This window comes from Rhamphochromis sp. 'chilingali', assembly GCF_963969265.1.
Source record: "Rhamphochromis sp. 'chilingali' genome assembly, chromosome: 8".
Taxonomy (NCBI): domain Eukaryota; kingdom Metazoa; phylum Chordata; class Actinopteri; order Cichliformes; family Cichlidae; genus Rhamphochromis; species Rhamphochromis sp. 'chilingali'.
The window spans coordinates 776801-797015 of NC_137935.1; the positions used below are offsets into that span (position 1 = coordinate 776801).

The 20215-nt window shown below is 43.3% G+C and overlaps 1 protein-coding gene and 1 pseudogene across 2 annotated transcripts; both read left to right on the forward strand.

Moving 5' to 3' along the window:
* Positions 1–3943: 3943 nt before the first annotated feature.
* Positions 3944–5731, forward strand: LOC308401013 (olfactory receptor 11A1-like; the record flags this gene model as incomplete). Its single annotated transcript, XM_080889080.1, has 1 exon — positions 3944–5731. The coding sequence occupies exon 1, from the start codon at positions 4790–4792 to the stop codon at positions 5729–5731; it is 942 nt and encodes a 313-aa protein (XP_080745206.1). The 5' UTR covers positions 3944–4789.
* A 10670-nt stretch (positions 5732–16401) lies between these two features.
* On the forward strand, positions 16402–20064 carry LOC308401014 (olfactory receptor 11A1-like; annotated as a pseudogene). Its single transcript has 2 exons — positions 16402–17177; positions 19856–20064. The product of its transcript is annotated as an olfactory receptor 11A1-like (transcript).
* Positions 20065–20215: the final 151 nt, after the last annotated feature.

Consider the following 20215-nt stretch of genomic DNA (forward strand, 5'->3'; position numbering starts at 1 on the left):
GTGAAGAGATAAAAGCATGAATAACAATCTCCAGTTCGGTATAGGATATAATAGAGCTCAATTTAGAAATATTTCTTAAATGATAAAAGCAGGACAGAACAAGAGATTTAACATGACTATCTAACGTAAGAGCAGGATCAAGGATAATCCCTAAGTTCCTGACAGATGGTTTTACAAACGTTGAAAGAGGACCAAGACCATTTATTATACTGGGTATATGTCTATCTGGGGCACATAAGAGGACTTCGGTTTTACTTTCATTTAGTTGGAGGAAGTTTTCAGCCATCCAGCCTTTAATGGTTTCCAAGCACACATTTAAAAGCCGCAGCTTAGAAGCCTCTTCCGGTTTAAAAGATATATAGAGTTGGATATCGTATAAGGGTTTTAATATGTGGTACAGTAACTCTGGTAATCTGTTTCATTTTGAACTGTTACAGTGAGTGATGTTTAGTGGTGCAAAGGATCAAAAGTCTCATAGTTTGGATTGGATCACGTTTTTTTCGTCACTGATCGGATCAATTTTCAGATCAGCAGAAAAAAAAAGAAGACAAAAATGTAATTCGCCATTTTCTTATTTAAGTATTTTTTGCCTATTAAAAAACATTCAACTCAAGACTCATTTCACGCAATTATATAAAAACAAATTAAGATGCAATATAGGGCAGTACAGGGCTTTGTATCTACCACTCCGCTGTGATATAATGAGTGGACGCGCGACGGGATGCCATAGCGTGGCTCAAGCACGTTCATCATAGTTTAAACTAGTGCTGTCAGCGTAAATCTTGTTAAAATGACATTAATGCCATAACTGCATTAACATGGCAGATCTGCGTTAACTAGTTACCGCGGATCGCCCCGTGCGTGGGGCTGCACGGCGTCAATGCATCAACTAACACGTTGACTAGTTTAAACCCCTTCTTTTGCAAAACAGAATACGGTCTCCCGTCTGCAACTAAACACCCCAATAGCTTTTGTAATAGCTGTAGCCGAGTCGGATTTGGCAACGAAGGGCTGCTTAAATACCGCAAACTCCTCTGCTCCTCCACTTGGACCGCTAGCGCTGGCCATAGCTATCGCTTGACAGACTGACCACGTGCACCATACACATATTTTATCCTTCTTTTTCGAATATTCGGATCACGTGCGTGCCGAACCGCAGAGTGAGATCGGTTTGGATTACGGATCAACCGTGATCCATTGCACCACTATTGATTTTACATTACTGGTTTGTTTCAGGTTGATCATGTTGGAAAGGCAGGAAAAGTCACTGGAACAACTACACACCTCCCTTTGCCAAAGATACAGTTAGGTCCATATATATCCGGAGAATGATAGAACTTTTGTTTATTTACCTGTTTATTGAAACATATTCCAATTCAGTAATATCCATGTCCATCATATTACTGAATATAATAAACATGGACATTATCTGTAGACTCTGAGCTTTCATTTGAGGGTATCCACATTAAAACTGGATGAAAGGTTTAAGAGTTTCAGCTCCTTAACATGTGCCACCTTATGTTATTGGACAATTGGACAATTTCATGAACAGGCAGTTCTTGTCCTTATCAATTAAGCAGATAAAAGACCTGGAGTTAATTTGTGCTGTGGTGCTTGAATTTGAAAGATTTTGCTGTGAACAGACAACATGGGGTCAAAAGGAGCTCTCCATGCAGGTGAAACAAGAAAACATCTTTTTTTTCACTTCTACAATAGTAGAAGTGAAAAAATCTACAGTTTGATACATCCTGAAAAAGAAAGAAAGCACTGGTACACTGTACCATCAGCAATGCAAAAAGACCAGGACGTCCACAGAAGACACCAGTGGTGTATGTTCGCAGAAACATTTCCATGGTGAAGAGAAACCCCATCACAGCTCCACTCACATTGCTCGGAAACAGGCCCACTGGCCGGGCCAGTTAGCCGAAAAGCCAACGGATGCCAACACAGGACCCAGAAGCCACGCTGTACCCACGCTTACGTAAGGTCTCCAGAGTAGCTCGGTTTCAACTGCTTCTTAACCTACTTAACCAAATGTTAATCCAAAGTCTTCTTCATGCAGAAGCGAATGAAAGCTCCAATTGAAAAAGCTACTGCGTACTTTTTAGCTCCACCCACTCGTCAGTGCCAGGTAGCAGGGACAAGCTCAGTTCTGTGCACCTGCCTCCTAACACCATTTAATGTGCAGCTTGGACATCAGTCACCAGTTCCATCCTCTGCTGCTCCTCCATTCCAGTTTATCTCTGCTAGCCACGGGATGCCAGTTTCGATGTTTTCTATCCCTCCTTCTCTATCCGTCATGCCAGTTTCTCTGCAAAGATTTAAAAAAAAAACCAAGCTCATCTTCTACAAATGCAGCAGCATGCTTTTGGCACTGAGTTGCCAGTCTCTCTGCACCTATCGTTGGAAAAAGCAGATGTGAACCCTTCTGGCACTGTGATGTCCGGTTCTTTCTCTATCCCTCCTTTGCATATGCAGCAGCAAATTTCGTGCCACTGGTATGCATGTTTTTCCACATTGGTCCTTCATAGTGAACCCTTTCGGCGCAGGGATGCCACATTCTTTCTCTATCCCTTATTTGAAAATGCAGCAACAAGCTTTTCTGCATCTATCATTACAAAAAGCAGCAGGGAACTCTTCTGCCTTTAGGATGTCATGTTTGCAATATGCAGACTTCCTGACACCGGAATGCCAGTTTCTCATTTGCAAAATGCAGAAGCAAGTTTTTCTACCACTGGGTTGCCAGTTTCTCCACATCTAGCCCACATATTCTAAGCAGCAGACATTCCTTTTGGCACTAGGATGTCATAAAGAATGTCAAAACGAATGTCAGGCTCTCTTTCTCTATTCCTCATTTGCAAATGCAAAACAAAACTTTTTTCACTGCGATACCAGGTTCTTTCTTCCCTGATCTTCCTTTGCAAAGTACAGCAGTTTACTCTTTTGGCACTGGATTGGCAGCTTCTGCCATCAACCATTTTCTCCAAAAATACAAAAACTTATTGTCACCGGGTTGCCACTTTATTTTTCTACTATCTCTCCTTTGCAATTTGTAGAAGCAAAATTTTCTGGCACCGGGATGCCAGTTTCTCTTCCTTCTATCCCTCTTTCACAAATGTAGCAGCAAGTTTTCCCTACTGAGATGCCAGTTTCCCTGCATCTAACCATCTTTCACAAGATATAACAGTGCACATTCCTGGCACCATGTTGCCAGTCTTCATATCCATATCAGTCATTTGCAAACATAGGAATAATGATTCCTCACACCAGTTTCTTCTTTTTGTCCCCTCCTCCACAAGATGGAGCAGCAAACCCTTCCGGCACCAGGATGACAGTTTTTCTGCCATCTTTCCTGCCTTTGCAAAGCACCAGCTTTTCCACCACCATCCAATGCTTGAAGATGATCCTGATATCACAAATGGTAAAAATGATTCCTTTGAGATGCTCTAATGTCTTCTGAGTGTTTTGCACAACTTCATTCAAAACACTGAAGTTATAGTGAAACAGAATCAGCGGAGAGGTCAGGTGACTAGTTAAATGGCGTGTTGAGACCAAATGTAAAGGCAAGTTTTCTTTCACGGCGCCATCCATCTTCATCCGCTTTATCCGAGACCAGGTCGCGGGGACAGCAGCCTAAGCAAAGAGGCCCAGACCTCTCTCTCCCCAGCCACCTCCTCCAGCTTATCCGGGGGAACACCAAGGCGTTCCCAGGCCAGCCGACAGATATAATCTCTCCAGCGTGTCCTGGGTCTGCCCCGGGGCCTCCTCCCGGTGGGACATGCCTGGAACACCTCACCCAGGAGGCGCCCAGGGGCCATCCTTGTCAGATGCCCGAACCACCTCAGCTGGCTCCTTTCGAGGTGGAGCAGCAGCTGCTCTACTCTGAGCCCCTCCCGGATGGCCGACCTTCTCACCCTATCTCTAAGGGAGAGGCCAGCCACCCTTCGGAGGAAGCTCATTTCTGCCGCTTGTATCCGCAATCTCGTTCTTTCGGTCACTACCCACAGCTCGTGGCCATAGGTGAGGGTAGGGACGTAGATCGACCGGTAAATTGAGAGCTTCGCTTTTACACTCAGCTCCCTCTTCACCACGATGGACCGGTGCAGCATCCACATTACTGCAGCTGCAGCCCCAATCCGTCTGTCGATCTCCGGCTCCCTTTCATGGCGCCATTTCGAATAAAGCCTATACAATAAATATTCAAATGTCGTGATGTAAACACCTTCAGTGACTTGTGTGAATTCATTTTTGTTCCTTCATAAATGAGTACAGCTGATTGTTTGACTTTTCCTAGTCTCACATGTGTTTGATCTAATTATTTATTGAATTGTAGTTTACACATTGATTTCTTGTGATCATATGAAGTCTCTGAGGAGGTGAATTGAGCACTCATAGCTTAAAAGATTGGGCGACCTGATAATTTTTCCACCTGTGTTTTCATGAAGGATTTTTTTTCTGACCCTTGGGGCATTCTTTCAGTCATGAGGTCAGTGTGCCACAGTGGGCGTGTTTTCAGAACAGAGTTTGTGAAGAAGCAGAAGCAGAACTTTAGCTCAGTGGGGAGTGATTCAGGGGTCTGAGTACAATGTCATAACCCACGTTGCCTAAGCACTCTGTTGAATGGTAAGCGCTGGACATTTACCATGATGGATTATCATCAGTGAAATTCTTCCCCAACTGTTTCATGTCTGTTGCTTTGTTGGAGTTTCACTGTTTTGAAAACCTGTGGTTATATGATGTGATGATAAATAATATGGATCCTGCAAACAGTATTACCTTTGTTTTTTGAATGGAGAGGAGGATGACGGTAAACTCATCTCAGAGTTCATTCTTGGTGTTCAGTGCCTATTTTGACAGCGGGCATTTGAAATATTTATTTTTTGTGATCGTTATGTCTTTATATTTTTTAATCATTACTGCCAATGTCCTGCTGATTGTGGTTATCTGTGTGAACAGAAGCTTACATGAACCTATGTACATGTTTCTGTGCAGCCTGTTTGTGAATGAGCTGTATGGTAGTACAGGGCTGTTTCCGTTCCTCCTGCTTCAGATCCTCTCTGATGTTCACACTGTTTCTGCTCCTCTCTGCTTCCTGCAGGTTTTTTCTGTCTACTCTTACGGCTCTGTAGAATTTGCCAGCTTAGCTGTAATGTCTTATGACAGATATCTTGCTATTTGTTATCCTTTGGAATATAACATGCGAACGACATCCTTCAAGGTGGCCATGCTCATTGCTCTAAGTTGGTTGTCTCCTTTCCTTGCAATTGTTGTTCTTATGTCCTTACTTGTCCCTCTGCAGCTGTGTGGGAACATCATTAACAAAGTGTACTGTGACAACTACTCCATTGTTAAACTGGCCTGTTCTGACACCACAGTCAATAACATCTATGGACTCATTTCCACTCCTCTCGTTATCCTATGCCCTGTATCTCTGATTCTCTACACCTACATGAGGATCCTTAAAATCTGTTTTTCTGGATCCAAACAGACCCGACAGAAAGCCGTCAGCACCTGCACGCCTCACCTCGCTTCTCTGCTCAACTTCTCTTTCGGCTGCTTTTTTGAAATTCTGCAGAGCAGGTTTAACATGAACAGTGTACCCAACATGCTGAGGATATTTTTATCATTATACTTTCTAACATGTCAACCTGTATTCAACCCTTTAATGTATGGACTGACCCTGTCCAAAATCTCTCTCACCTGCAAAAAACTACTCTGTGCTGACATGTAACACCCTGTTATTATATCCGTGCTAATAGTAAAACTAACTGCAGCAAATCTTGATGTATGAACAGATTTCATGAACTGAACACAGTAAAACCTTTGATGTCTTCATAGTTAAAAAATGAAACAAAACAAAAACAGGCAAAATTCTGCAGGTGCGCTACAAATAAGGGTTTTAATATGTGGTACAGTAACTCTGGTAATCTGTTTCATTTTGAACTGTTACAGTGAGTGATGTTTAGTGGTGCAAAGGATCAAAAGTCTCATAGTTTGGATTGGATCACGTTTTTTTCGTCACTGATCGGATCAATTTTCAGATCAGCAGAAAAAAAAAGAAGACAAAAATGTAATTCGCCATTTTCTTATTTAAGTATTTTTTGCCTATTAAAAAACATTCAACTCAAGACTCATTTCACGCAATTATATAAAAACAAATTAAGATGCAATATAGGGCAGTACAGTGCTGCTGAGGTCCTTGGGATGGGAGGTCTTTGGTTCCGGTACCACACAGGAGGTCTTCCACAGCTGTGGTACTTTCCCCAGTGACAGGCTCAGGTTGAAGGGATAACCTAGGATGCCACACAGTTCATCTGCGCAGCACCTCAGGAGCCTGGAGCTGACGCCATCTGGACCTGCAGCCTTCCTCACCTTGATCTTGCGAAGCTCGTTCCTCGCTTGAAGTGCTGAGATAGTAAGAGTGGATTTTGGGGGAGTGGTGTGTATGTTGGAGTCCACAGAAGCCGGGGGTGGGTGTAATGACTGGGAGCTGGGAGGTGTGAAGTCCTGAGATGAAGGACAGGACGTCCCTGAAGATGAAGGAGATTGCAGCAGGGGGGGACGATGCTGTGGGAGGGGTGGGTGTTTGATCAAACCTTTTAAAATATTTATTTAGGTCATTCACCCACCCCAAGTCTCCTGCAGCCTGGGGGGTTGGTTTTTGTCCTGAGATTGTCTTCAGGCTGTTCCAAACCCCTCTGATGTTGTCCTGTTGCAGCTGCTCTTTCATCTTCCTCCTGTAGTTTTCCTTTCCTTGCCTTATCTTCCATTTCAGCTTCTTCTGAACAACTCTCAGCTCCTGTTTGTCTCCAGATCTAAAGACTCTCTTCTTCTCCTTGAGGAGAGCCTTAATTTCAGGATTTATCCATGGCTTGTTGTTAGAAAAACACCGTACCTTTTTGATGGGTATGGTGTTGTCCACACAGAAGTTCATGTAATCTGTAATGCAGTCTGTGATGCTGCTGAGGTCATCCTCCAGGGGGCTGCAGAGGTCGTCCCACACAGTAGAATGGAAACAGTCCCTCAGGGCCTCTTCAGTCTCTGCCGACCATTTCCTTACTGTGCGTTTCACAACTGGTTCTCTGTGTACTAGAGGTTTATACACAGGCTGGAGATGAACCAGATTGTGATCAGAGCCCCCCAGGGGAGGAAGAGGTGATGAGCTGTATGCCTCCTTGGTGTTGGCAATGTTTTATTGTCTCTGGTGTGGCAGGTAACATACTGGGTGAAGGTGGGGAGAGTGGAGGACAGGGAGATGTGATTAAAGTCCCCAGAGATCAGGAAAAGGGCCTGAGGGTGCTGTGTTTGGAGTCTGCTGGTTACAGTGTGCAGGACCTCACAGGCTGCTGCAGCGCTAGCAGAGGGCGGGACATACACAGCTATTAGCTATGAAAACTCTCGCGGTACGGTCTCATGCTAACCGCTAGCAGCTCAATGTCCTTACAGCATAGCGTCTCTTTGATAGATAAATGACCAGAGTTACAGCATCTATCGTTCACAAACACAGCCAGACCCCCTCCTCTCTTCTTACCACTCTCCGTTGTTCTGTCGGCCTGGATCAGATGAAAACCATCCATGTTTACGTGTGAGTCCGGAGTTAGCACAGTTAGCCACGACTCTGTGAAGCACATCAGGCTGCACTCCCTGTAGCTCCTCTGATGTCGGGTAAGGGCTGCCAGTTCATCTACTTTATTGGGGAGAGATCTCACATTCCCCATAATAACAGATGGAATCGCTGGCCGGTACCTCCTAACTTTACTGCGACGCCCGATCCCGGCCCGAGTACCGCGTCTTTTCCTCCTCACCTCACGGGGGATGTTAGCTTGCTCGGCGGTAGGCAGGGCAGCGGAGGCTCCGAGGGCTAACAGCTGCTGTAAACAATGGGAGGTCGGACCTCCACGCGCTCTCCGGACAAAGACGCTGTAAAAAATGTAATAACGAACACCATTGTCCATAGAATTCTGAGCTCCATTGTGGGGGACAGCAGTCCACAATAGAAAAACAAAAACAATAAACACAAACAACAAAGAAACATATATTAAAGAGAAAAAGAAGGATTTGTTCAGGTCGGAGCTGCTGATACTGGCTGCCAGCTCGGAGCAGCACCGGAAGTGTCTTTAAGGTCATTAACATAAGATGGGGCCTGATTATTTAAATCCTGTGAGGAGCAGGATTTTGAATTCAATTCTGGATTTAACAGGAAGCCAGCAGAGACAAACTGATACAGACCAGAAAGGATACAAAAAAGTATCACTAGTTGTCAAAACCCGGGGCACAGGAGTCCAAAACAAAACACAATGGCAGGCTCCATGCCACGATGGCGATGGAGACAAAGCATCCTCAGGCAGCTTGGCAGGTGGTCAGCGGCAGCATGGGCAAAGATCCTTGAATGACTTGGCAGGTGGTTGGCCGCGGCCTGGGTGAAGACAGTTTGGCAGGCGCAAATGGTGCAGGATGTGGCTTGGCAAGTGCAGGCAGTGCAGGATGTGGCATGGCAGGCACAAGACGTGCAGGACTCGGTGTGGCAGGCTTGGCAAGTACAGAACCAGATGACACTAAGACCTCTCGCTGAGACATGGCTGGGCCAGATGACATGAAAACCTCCGGCTCGCAAAAGGCTCTGATTGCTCTGGCTGGGGCTTTGCAGCGCTTGCAGGCACAGAAACTAGTTGGACAATAACCTCCCCAAAACCCAACAGTTACAGGTGCAGAAGGGGACTGGGTCTCAGCTACCCTCGCCCTGGGACCTGGCACAGGTGCAGGCACCCGGCACAGGTGCAGAAACCCACTGAACCCAAGCCACCCCCACCCGTGGAACTAGTCCGGGTGCTAAGGCGGACTGGGTCTTGGCTAACCTCACCCTGGAAGCTGGCACAGGAAAAAGAGATGGCTTAGTATTGGCCTCATGTTTGACCCATACAAACATCAGTCTTTGAAGAGGTTAGTTCAGCGAGAGAAAACACAGACTACAGAAAAATTTGCTGTAGGTAGCTAGACATAGTGCTTGGAGCAGCCGGCACAACACTTTTACAGGCAGGTTCAAAACACAGCACACAAAGAGCAGATTCAAAGTCTTTAGACTGACAAACATAAGGATCAGTCTCTGATTGACAGCCAGTCTAATCCTAAGGGAAATCCCAGAATGTGGCAGACAAGTCATGATTCTGAGTCCTGCTTGACAAACTCAGGAGCAGAGAGTTCAGTACTGTCACTTGCCGGTTTGTCTGGGAACTTAGCCTATATCTGTCATGGCACAGGCCGTCAGAAACAGGATGGACCCATGGGGCACGTTAAAAACACAGACACTGGAATTGATCGATGGTCAAAGAGACCGTAACAGAGGAGAGTGGTATCAGCGTGGGGTTTAAACGGTCTGCAAGATTATCCAATGACACTGATTCCCAGTAGCTTACTTGTCTGCCGGCACATGTAGTAAATTTGGAGAAGGTCTGGTTGAGTTTGAGGTATTCCAATCCGTGAAGAAGTCCAATTGCAAGTGCAGAGACGCAAGCAGGTGAGAAGAATGGAGTCTATACCGGAGTGAGGGTGGAGAATACAGCAGTAAAAGTCCAGTGACCGAGTGGAAGGAGAAATGTAGATGGTGAAGTGAGTAATCCATGGACACAACTAAGCACAAGAGAAACAAGGTAAGTACAAGCATGAGATTCAATGAAGTACATGAGTTGGCTGAACTAACGCTGGGTAGCTGATGATATGGCAAAGAGTTGTTGTGTGTGCTGGTCTTAAATACTGTAGCTCCTAATCAGCCCCAGATGCAGCTCCCAGGAAAAAAACTAGGTTGACTCTGCCCAGAGGAGCAGAAACATGACACCAATATTTGGTGAGGAATGCAGCACATTTGCCGACCAATGAGCACCTCTAGAGTGGGGAGAGCTCATTCAAAAGAAAGCAGTCCTACATATTTATTTGATATGTGCATTGAAGGACATATCCTGGTCAAAAATGACTCCAAGATTCACAGTGTTACTGGAGACCAAGGTCATGCCATCCAGAGTAAGATTTCTTTAGATACCATATTTCTAAGATGTTTAGGGCTGCTTCTAAATTCAGTTTGATCTGAATTAAGAAACAGAAAGTTAGCGGCAATCCAGGTCTTTATGTTTTTAGGACATTCCTACAGTTTAACTAATTGGTATGTGTCATCTGGCTTCATGGATAAATAAAGTTGATCCACTGGTGACTAATCTTGTTAAACTCTCACTCCCGTCTCTTACCTCACTGATTGCTAATATCGTACACTCCTCTCTTATATCGGGTTCTGTTCCTTCTTCTCTTAAAACTGCAATAATAACCCCAATACTGAAAAAGAATGGTTCAGATCCCTCCAATCTAAATAATTTCAGGCCAATTTCAAATTTGCCTTTCTTAGCCAAAATTCTGGAAAAGATAGTGGCTGCACAGGTTCATCGTCATCCCACTGGAAATTACTCGTACGAGCAGTTTCAGTCCGGCTTCCGTTCATGTCACAGTACAGAAACATCTCTAGTAAAAATCACTAATGATCTTCTGCTTGCAGCTGACTCTGGACTCATCTCCATCCTCATTCTCCTTGACCTTACAGCAGCTTTTGACACTATCTTCCACTGCATCCTTTTTCACAGGTTGGCATCTATTGGCATCAATGGTACAGCACTCACCTGGTTTACCTCTTATCTCTCTGGCCGCTCACAGTTTGTTCAATTACTCCCTCACAGATCAGTATCTACTCCAGTTAATTCTGGTGTACCCCAAGGCTCTGTCCTGGGTCCTTTACTTTTTATCATCTATCTCCTACCCCTTGGTAATATTTTTAGGAAGCATAACATCCAGTTTCACTGCTACGCAGATGACACCCAGCTCTACCTATCCTCCAAACCCACAGCTACTCTCCCACCCACATCCATTTCTGACTGTTTAAGTGAAATCAAGGTCTGGTTTACTCACAACTTTCTTAAACTTAATGGCAATAAAACAGAGTTAATTTTAATAGGCACCAAATCAAAACTGACCACAGTCCCAACCAGAAATTTTTCGTTATCCATTGATAACTCTGATGTCACACCCTCCCCTCAGGTTAAGAGTCTTGGATTCATCCTCGACAACACTCTGTCCTTCACAGCACATATAAATGATATCACTCAGTCTTCCTACTTTCATCTCCGTAATATTAATCGTCTTCATCCCTCACTCACTGCAAGCAGTACCGCCATACTCGTCAATGCTCTTGTCATCTCGTTTAGATTACTGTAATTCTCTTCTCTATGGTTTACCTCATAAATCCCTCCATAAATTGCAGTTAGTTCAAAATAAAGATGCTCGTATTATTTCCAGAATTAGATCCACTGAATATATAACAGCTGTTCTTAAACAGCTCCATTGGCTTCCGATTCACCTCCGTGTCAATTTCAACATCCCGCTTCTCACTTTCAAAGCGCTTCATAACCTCGCTCCTCCATATTTATCTGATCTTCTACATACATTCTCGTTTGGCTCTCGGCGAAGGCAGTCGCACTTTTCTCCTCTTCTCCTTCCCCTTATCTTCCCTGCTTAGCCTCTTGTGTCTTTGTCTTGTCTCATGTGTATTTCACTTCCCTGGAACACTCTCTCACAGTCTGTGTCTAAAACCTAAAGAGAATTATGGATTTGATCAACTGGTCTCTGAATGCTATTGACACCCTTTTCTCAACGAGAAGTCTGGGCTCGGGAGAGCCCGAGTGCCCTGGAGGGACTTTCCCTGCCGGGTACACGATGGACGGGTGGCAGAACTGGAGGGTCGTGTGCATGGCGGGACTGTCGATCGAGGACGCTGAAGATATCTATCTATTCGGAACCATGATAACAGGGTTCTTGCTGATCGGAGCTGGCTTGGCCCTGGCTTATCGGAGAATTAAGAGAGCAGAACCGGCTGTTCAAATCCCCACAAGGCTGCCCGCTGGGATTGAAACGATGGGACGAGGTGCGGCTTCTCAGAAAGGGCTCACTGAATGCAGCATGGTTAAGAGCTTGGAGGCGCTAACAGCTGCAGTGAATACTCAGAATAACACCTCTGAGCGTATATTGGATTACATCAGGGAAGAATCCACTCGGAACAACACCTCTGGGTGGAAGCTGGATTACATCTTGGATCAGTTGGCTGCGGTTGTGAGGTCTCAGAATCTGCTCTCTGAGCAAAAGAGTGAAAAGACCACGGAATTGAAGGTAAATAACATCATGGAGAAACTCGCAAGGCAAGGCAAGTTTATTTGTATAGCACAATTCAACAAGGTGAGTCAAAGTGCTTTACAGAGACATTAGAAACAAAAACAAATAAAAAGCATGATTTAAAATTGATTAAAACAAGCAAACAAACTAACTAATTAACAAACAAACAAACAAACAAAAAAGTATATAAAATCAAAACAGATAAAATCAGAACAGTAGATAAAATCAGTAGTTAAAATGTAAGTTCTGAAATTTAAGCTTAAATTTCAAAACTTCAAAGCAGCTATCCAACGGGAGATTGAGAGACCAGTGTCGGTGTCGGAGTGTTAAAAACAGCTTGAAATTCTCCTGAGTTGTCACAAAAGAAAAATCACCATCATAATGCAGATACCCCTTCGGCGCCAGCTGCGGTCTCAAGGCCGGAGCTGAACAAAACTCCCTGATAACGACTGTGTTGATTCTGTTCCTTCCCAATCCATGCAAGGCCACCTGGGTTGGCTGGTAGACTGTTTACTTAGCCTGATAGGGCGGAGGACACTGTCTCAGCTGAACTCTGGACACACACACACATACATTTACACTGATAAGCACTCACACGTCCCCCCTCCTCTTCCAACGCCTTCGATGCTTGTTGCCTCCTGGGAACACGAGGCGGGTCTGGGCCCGCGCTGGAGAGTCAGCGCAGTGGCAGGATGGCTGCTGTGTTGCCTGGGATTACTCCTTATCCCCTACCCAACCCTGTTGCTGGTCACGCGCTCTATAATGTTGTGCTGTGGACATTTATGTGCTTTCTGTGCAGAAGAGTTTTTTTGTTTCCTGTTCTCATGCTGTCCTCTATAGCCCAGCATGAGCAGAGGGCTCTTTTTTTCCTCTTGTACTTTCCCATTGTAGTGTACATTTCAGTGGTTTTCTGTAATGCAACCGTTCTCTGACTTATATCCTCATGTGATGTCTGTGTTGTGTGTGTAAGGTTGGGGGGCGGGTTCATTCCACTGCAGGGAAACCTGCCACTGCATGTGGCGAATAAAATTTGAACTTGAACTTGAACTACATACTCACCTGCTCGTGCACTTCACTCTTCTTCAGCTTCTCTTCTGTCTGTTCCACCTGCTTGCCTGACTACCACGGGACTCAAAGCCTTTACACTCTCTCACCTCTTTTAAATCACATCTCAAAACCCATGTATTCAGAATTGTGCTTATTTTTTTTTTGGTTGCCATGTTTGTTATATTGTATTGCTGCTATTGTTCTTGTGCTATGGTAAGGTGACCTTCAGGGTCTTAAAGGCACCTATAAATAAAATGTATTATTATCATTATTAATATTATTATTATTTTTATTATGCTATTCCTTCTTATGATACTGCCTTAGGGAAAAATGCATAATGTAAACAGAATTGGTCCTAGCGTGAAATGCATGGCACTCCAACCCTCTGTTCCCCTCCTCAATTGGATATGTTTAGCCTGTCTACTCTAGCTTGTTAATAGCTTGCTCCCATAAAACAACTGTTCAGGGTCATTTTAACATTCATATAGATACTAAAAATGACACCCTCAACAAGGCATTTAATCTATTATTAGACTTAACTGGCTTCCATCAAAATGTAAAAGAATCCACCCAATCCACACCCTGCCACGTACCTGACCTAGGGCAGGGAGCCATCCTGCCAGAGGTTCTGTTGCTCAGCCAGCCGGCACCCTCTTCCCAGAGGAAACGGCGCTCCCACCATTGGCACCCTATGCCTCATACTGTGATTTAACTCTGACACAGTCCTTTTACTGGTTTTTCGAGATTACTATCACCTTGGCAACTGTTAAGATTCGTTCGATTTGGGTAAGAGAAGAAAGCAGGCAGGAAAGTGAACCCCTTGTTCACTTTAGTTTTTAAGGGGTGCCCGAAGTCCCCCGGGTACCACCCGAACTTTAACCTGGCCGTGCGTCCACGATCAGGGGTCGCCGTCACACGCTGAGCAACTGCGCCCTTAGGGGCCACGCCCCCGTCCTAAGAAAATTTACTCAAGTGTATTATAAGCGTCACTGCGGGGTCTTCGCCCCCAGTTATTTCGACGCCCGAAACCGCGTTTCTGCTGGTCAAACAAACCAAATACCCTGAACTACTGTTTGTCTGGCTGGCCTCAACCCACATCAAAATAAACACGCTTATTTACTTAAAACATAACCTCTTAACTCAATATTCGCCCCCAAAATAAACAGCAATACATTTAATCAATCCAATATTCCCCAAAGTTTTAACACTAATTACCCCAAAATCACTATGAACAGACATAAGAAGCCTATACTGAGTGAATATTATTTAATTAAATTTAGCTTTAACTTCCAATTTTAGCGCCTTTGGATAAACATCAACAGGTGGCACTCTCACCTTTTATTTCGCCTGGCTTGTCACTCAGATAAGCTGCTGATCTCCGTTCGTTTTGGCACCTTCCAGGCCACAGTCGCACGCTCCTCTCCTCCCCAACCGGTTTCGGCACCAAGAATTGTTAAGATTCGTTCGATTTGGGTAAGAGAAGAAAGCAGGCTGAGTCCAGGGAGGCGTCAAAATAGTGATCTTTAATTACACACTCTGCGCAGAAGTGTGGGAAGAAAACTTGCAACAGATTCTCCAAAGAGTGGACAGCTCCCCATCCTTATATAACCCATGATGACATCACACAGTTAGACCTTACTGGAAATGATAACAGTCTCCCCATAGTCCAAAGTTCTCCTTATACAAACATCAGATGATACTTTAGAGAAAAACAAGTGTGTGTGACATGTCATGTTGTGCAGTTCTGTGAGTCCAACTAAAGAACGTCCTGACACGACCTCCCTGTGTAAATAAGTGTGTATGCGAACGTGCGTGTTTACATAACACTCTATGTGCATGTTCTGATGTAGGCCTGCAAATGAATTAGAACAAGGTCCTGCTGGACCTTCCAGTTATGGACGGTGAATACAATGCTGTGAATACCATTTGAGACTGATTAAAATGATGATAATATGCATACATTAATCTTTACTCAGATTACCATAGATATAAAACAAAGATTATACTGTCATCAGATTCAACAATGATGAATGTCTGATCAATGATAGTTATGATTATAAAATGTCACCATAAGAATACAAAATAAAATATATCTTGTCCACACAACCAATTCATCCTACTCAACTGTGCTACCTCTGTCGCTTTGTGCAGCCGCAGCCAAAGCTACATATGTCAGCTGGGGGATCATTTGAGCCTGTGCAGCCACGACCTGTCTCTACTGAGGGCTCAGGCAAGCCTTCTAATGATACTGCCTAACGGAAGTATGGATAATTTAAACAGAATTGGTCCTATTATGGAACCCTTTTCTCTCCAGCCAGAGGCGCCGATGGCGCGATATGGCAGCCTCGCTTCTGTCAGTCTGCCCCAGGGCAGCTCTGGCTACAACTGTAGCTGCCTCCACCAGTGTGTGAATGTGAGAGTGCATGAATAGTGGAGTTGTAAAGCGCTTTGAGGGTCTCAAAAAGCGCTATATTAATGCAATCCATTATTATTCTCTCTTCCCCAATTGGACCAGGAGTGATATGCTTAGTCTGTCCACTCCAGCTTGTTAATTAACCAAAGGCCAAGACAGTTTTAATTCATCTGAAAGCCTGACACTTGGCCTTGTCTACCCTAGCTGGAAAACTCAAAAACCAGATTTATTTGTTGTTATATTTTTTCACCGTGGGCCTTAATAATTACCTCCTCCAACCATCAACATGTCTTTTATACCCCATTCCTACAAAACTGCTTAAAGAAGTCCTGCCATTAATTAATGATAATAAATGAACATGGTGTTCAAAATGGTCAAAGTGGTTTAGCACAAAGGTCCAGCTACGAAACACTCTTTGCGTCCAGCGTTTTAATTTATTTGCAAACAACTTGTTTGAATATACATTGTGTATATGAAATTAAATAATTATGGTTTGTATTTATTGGCATCGTGTCATGATGGCTTTTTAAGATTCTATATAATTTTTAAAAAAGTCAGTGTCATCCCGTCTTTCCCCTGATGATGATCATACTGCTGCAGTGAAAAGGATAAAACAAGAAGTGATTCAGTGCAGTTGGGAGGGACTTACAATCAGGCCGCTGATGGGTGATTCTCATCCTTAAATGTAGCTCCGTTTGTGCACAGTTTAAGTGATGTATGGTAAAAACAAAAAGAGGATCATGATGAACTCTTCACAGGTTTCATATTTCACACTCACTGCCTACCTCGACAGCGGGGCTTTGAAATATTTATATTTCACAGTTGTTGCATTTTTATATATTGTTATTGTTACTGTCAATGTCCTGCTGATTGTGGTTATCTGTGTGAACAGAAGCTTACATGAACCTATGTACATGTTTCTGTGCAGCCTGTTTGTGAATGAGCTGTATGGTAGTACAGGGCTGTTTCCGTTCCTCCTGCTTCAGATCCTCTCTGATGTTCACACTGTTTCTGCTCCTCTCTGCTTCCTGCAGATCTTCTGTGTGCACACATATGGAACTGCAGAGCTTGCTAACTTAGTCGTCATGTCTTATGACAGATATCTTGCAATATGTTTTCCTCTTCAATATCACACACGTATGAGTCCATGCAAGGTATCCATGCTCATTGTTCTAACGTGGTTTTCCTCATTTCTTGGAATCACTCTTTTGATTTCTCTGAGTGCTCCTCTGCAGCTGTGTGGGAACATCATTAACAAAGTGTACTGTGACAACTATTCTGTTGTTAAACTGGCCTGTTCTGACACCACAGTCAATAACATCTATGGACTTATTTCCACTTCTCTCACCACAATATCGGCTGTCTCTCTGATTCTCTACACCTACATGAGGATCCTGAAAGTCTGTTTTTCTGGATCCAAACAGACCCGACAGAAAGCCGTCAGCACCTGCACGCCTCACCTCGCTTCTCTGCTCAACTTTTCATTTGGTTGCTTCTTTGAAATAGTGCAGAGCAGGTTTAACCTGAGCAGAGCTCCCATGATTTTACGCATTTTCCTATCAATATATTTTCTCACTTGCCAACCAGCTTTCAACCCCGTCCTGTACGGACTCAAACTAACCAAAATCCGACTCATATGTAAAAGTCTTTTATTTGGTAAGATATGAATTTAAAAAGTTAATAGATACTTTACTAAGTTGATTTCTGGAACTGTTTGGAATATGTGTGACTGTAACAGGCATTACATTTACATTTTTCAAAACAAGTTCAAACAAAACTAGTTTATTTAAATCTTTGTCACATATTGTCACTTTGAATAATATGAAATGCTAATCTTTCACAATAAGGATATTTAGAAATCTTATAAATGAAACATTTATTTACACAATCAATTCTCACATAACAGAGAATAAAACATATTTAAGCACATTAGTCAGAATGGTACATAGCGTGGTGTTTATGTAAAACTTTTCTAGTCTCAATGATGAATCAAGGATTTTGTAAACTAGAGGAAACAACGGTCCATAAAAGTCTCAACGAACAGGATAAATGAATGGAAACATTTTAATTTAAAATTAAAAGAAATCCAATAAAGTATTCTTTGGAAGCGCCTTCATCTTTGTCTTTTAATTGCTGATTATAATATGCCGTGTTAATGAACAGCATTGTGCAGCTGCAGGTTTATCAGTGGTCACAGTACTCTGCTGAGGCAGCTGAATTCTTGCAACACCGTGATTACAAATGTGGAGCTGAACAGCGATCAACGATCAACGGTGACCTCAATAGTTCAAGCTGGCCTGATAGACACTCACAGAAACATTGGTAGAAACATCCATCACAAGAATCCATGATGGTTCCCTTAAAAATGGTTTTCCATAAAAACTGTTAAATCTGTGATGGTTTAAAACTGGGGAGTGGGATACAGTGTAGAAGCTTCCAGCTCGGCACATGTATATGGGGTTAGGTTGTAATTAAAGTCATTTATCACAAAGGTCTGGGCCGGGAGTAAAACCTCTGACCCTGTCATTGAAATGCTTATTTTTTTCCACTTATGTAGCCACAACAACATTAATAGATACTTAGTCCAGTTACATTTTATTTATAGTGTCACATCACAATAACAGTTATGTCCAAGTGCTTTATAATGTAAGGTAAATCCTACGATAACCCATAGAGGTGTTAGTAATTATACACAATAATACATCTAATACACGTTTACTCCCCCATCCAAATCACTGAATTCACTGTGAATGAATGGTTCGCTCTCAGGAGCTCAGTGAACTCCAGTGTGTTACTGTGATAGGACGACACCTGCGCAACTAAAAATTCCACAGTGAGATGTTAGTGGGATAATAACCAAGTGGAAGTGATTGGGAACAACAGCAGCTCAGCCATGATGGCCATGTAAAATCACAGAGTGGGGTCAGTGGATGCTGAGATGCACAGTGTGCAGAGGTCACCAACTTTTTGCAGAGCCAAACTTCATGTGGCCTTCAGATTAGCTCAAGAAAATAATTATTATAATATGATGTGCTAAATTTGTTTAGATCAGAGGAATAAGGAAGGATTGGTCTGTGTTTTAGTTTGGCTTAGCTGTAGCCTGAGAGTGTAATTGTTTAGAAGGAAAGGAATTTATGGACACTGGCATAGAAGGAGACAGGAAGCTACAGTTGGGGGTTGCTGATGCTTGTACCTTTAATAAAACTCATAATTGTTCTAAACTTAGAAGCAGGTTTGCAGGAGACTCTCCACCTTATCTGTAAATGTAAGTCAACAAGAGGCCACTGGCCCAGTGGATGCAGAGTGGGAGTCTCAGTGTTTCTAATATGTTAACTGTGTTTTCTGTGTTGTGTAGAGGAATCTGGTGTAGCTTGGGTGAGGAGATTACTTTTATGACCCCAGGAAGTCACGTATACAGACACACACACACACACACACACAGTGCTTTGACTGTTACGACACACCCACACCTACATGCACACTCACTCACGTGCACTCACATAGACACACAGGCACTCACGTGCACGTGCATACACACACACAGAGACACAGAGTTTGCAGCACACCGTGGGGGTCTTATGATGGGGTCGCACATTCTTGATCTTTAGTTCAAACACTTGTTGTAATGACTAACGACTCCTGACATGTTGGAGATGTTTGCTCTTTATACAGTAAAGTTACAGCTGGACACAAATAACATCGGGCTGATCCTGCCACGATTTGCTCCCCCGTTCAAATCACGGACAAACAGGATCCCACAGCTGTTTATGTTTTTAAACCCATTTTGCACAGAGAGGCATTTTTGAAAAATGTATTGACAGCAATGTTGAACATTATTACACAGGAAAAAACAACTACAGTAAAATAATCACACTGTGACGCCTCTGCCTTTGTAAATGGAGGGACAGTAACTGCGTGTAAAACCTGCAGACAGTCAGATTAACAGTATTTCGTCTCTATCTGCCATTCTGTGATTCATCTCCTGTAAACAATAACGTGGCCACAGCGTTACTTGTATTTGCTTAATTGTTTACTGAATGTTTGCAAAAAGGTTTGGGAACCGCTGCTTTACACCCACATGAGGATCCTCAAAGTCTGTTTTTCTAGGTCCAAACAGACCCGACAGAAAGCCGTCAGCACCTCACCTCACTTCTCTACTCTACTCTACTTTTCTTTTTAAATTGTGCAAAACAGACTTGATATGAAACACGTCCCAAATCTGTTGCGTATTTTTTTTATCTTGATATTGGCTCACATTTCAGCCGCTCTTCAATCCTGTGCTCTACGGACTGAATCTGACCAAAGTCCGCATCGAATGTAAAATTCTGATTTTTGGTAAAATGCAAATGCTTGATGTGGAAACTGTGGTATATTTCTTTAAATTCAATAAGCTGGGGAAGTAAGTAAAGGGGAAAATAAAAATCCCCCTTTTGGCACTGCTTCATCTATCTCAGGGTTCCCCACCTGCCAATTTCAATTTTAACACCTGTACATGAGTAAAAATAAACATGTTTTAGTATCAAAATATATTAAAATAAATAAATAAATAAATTC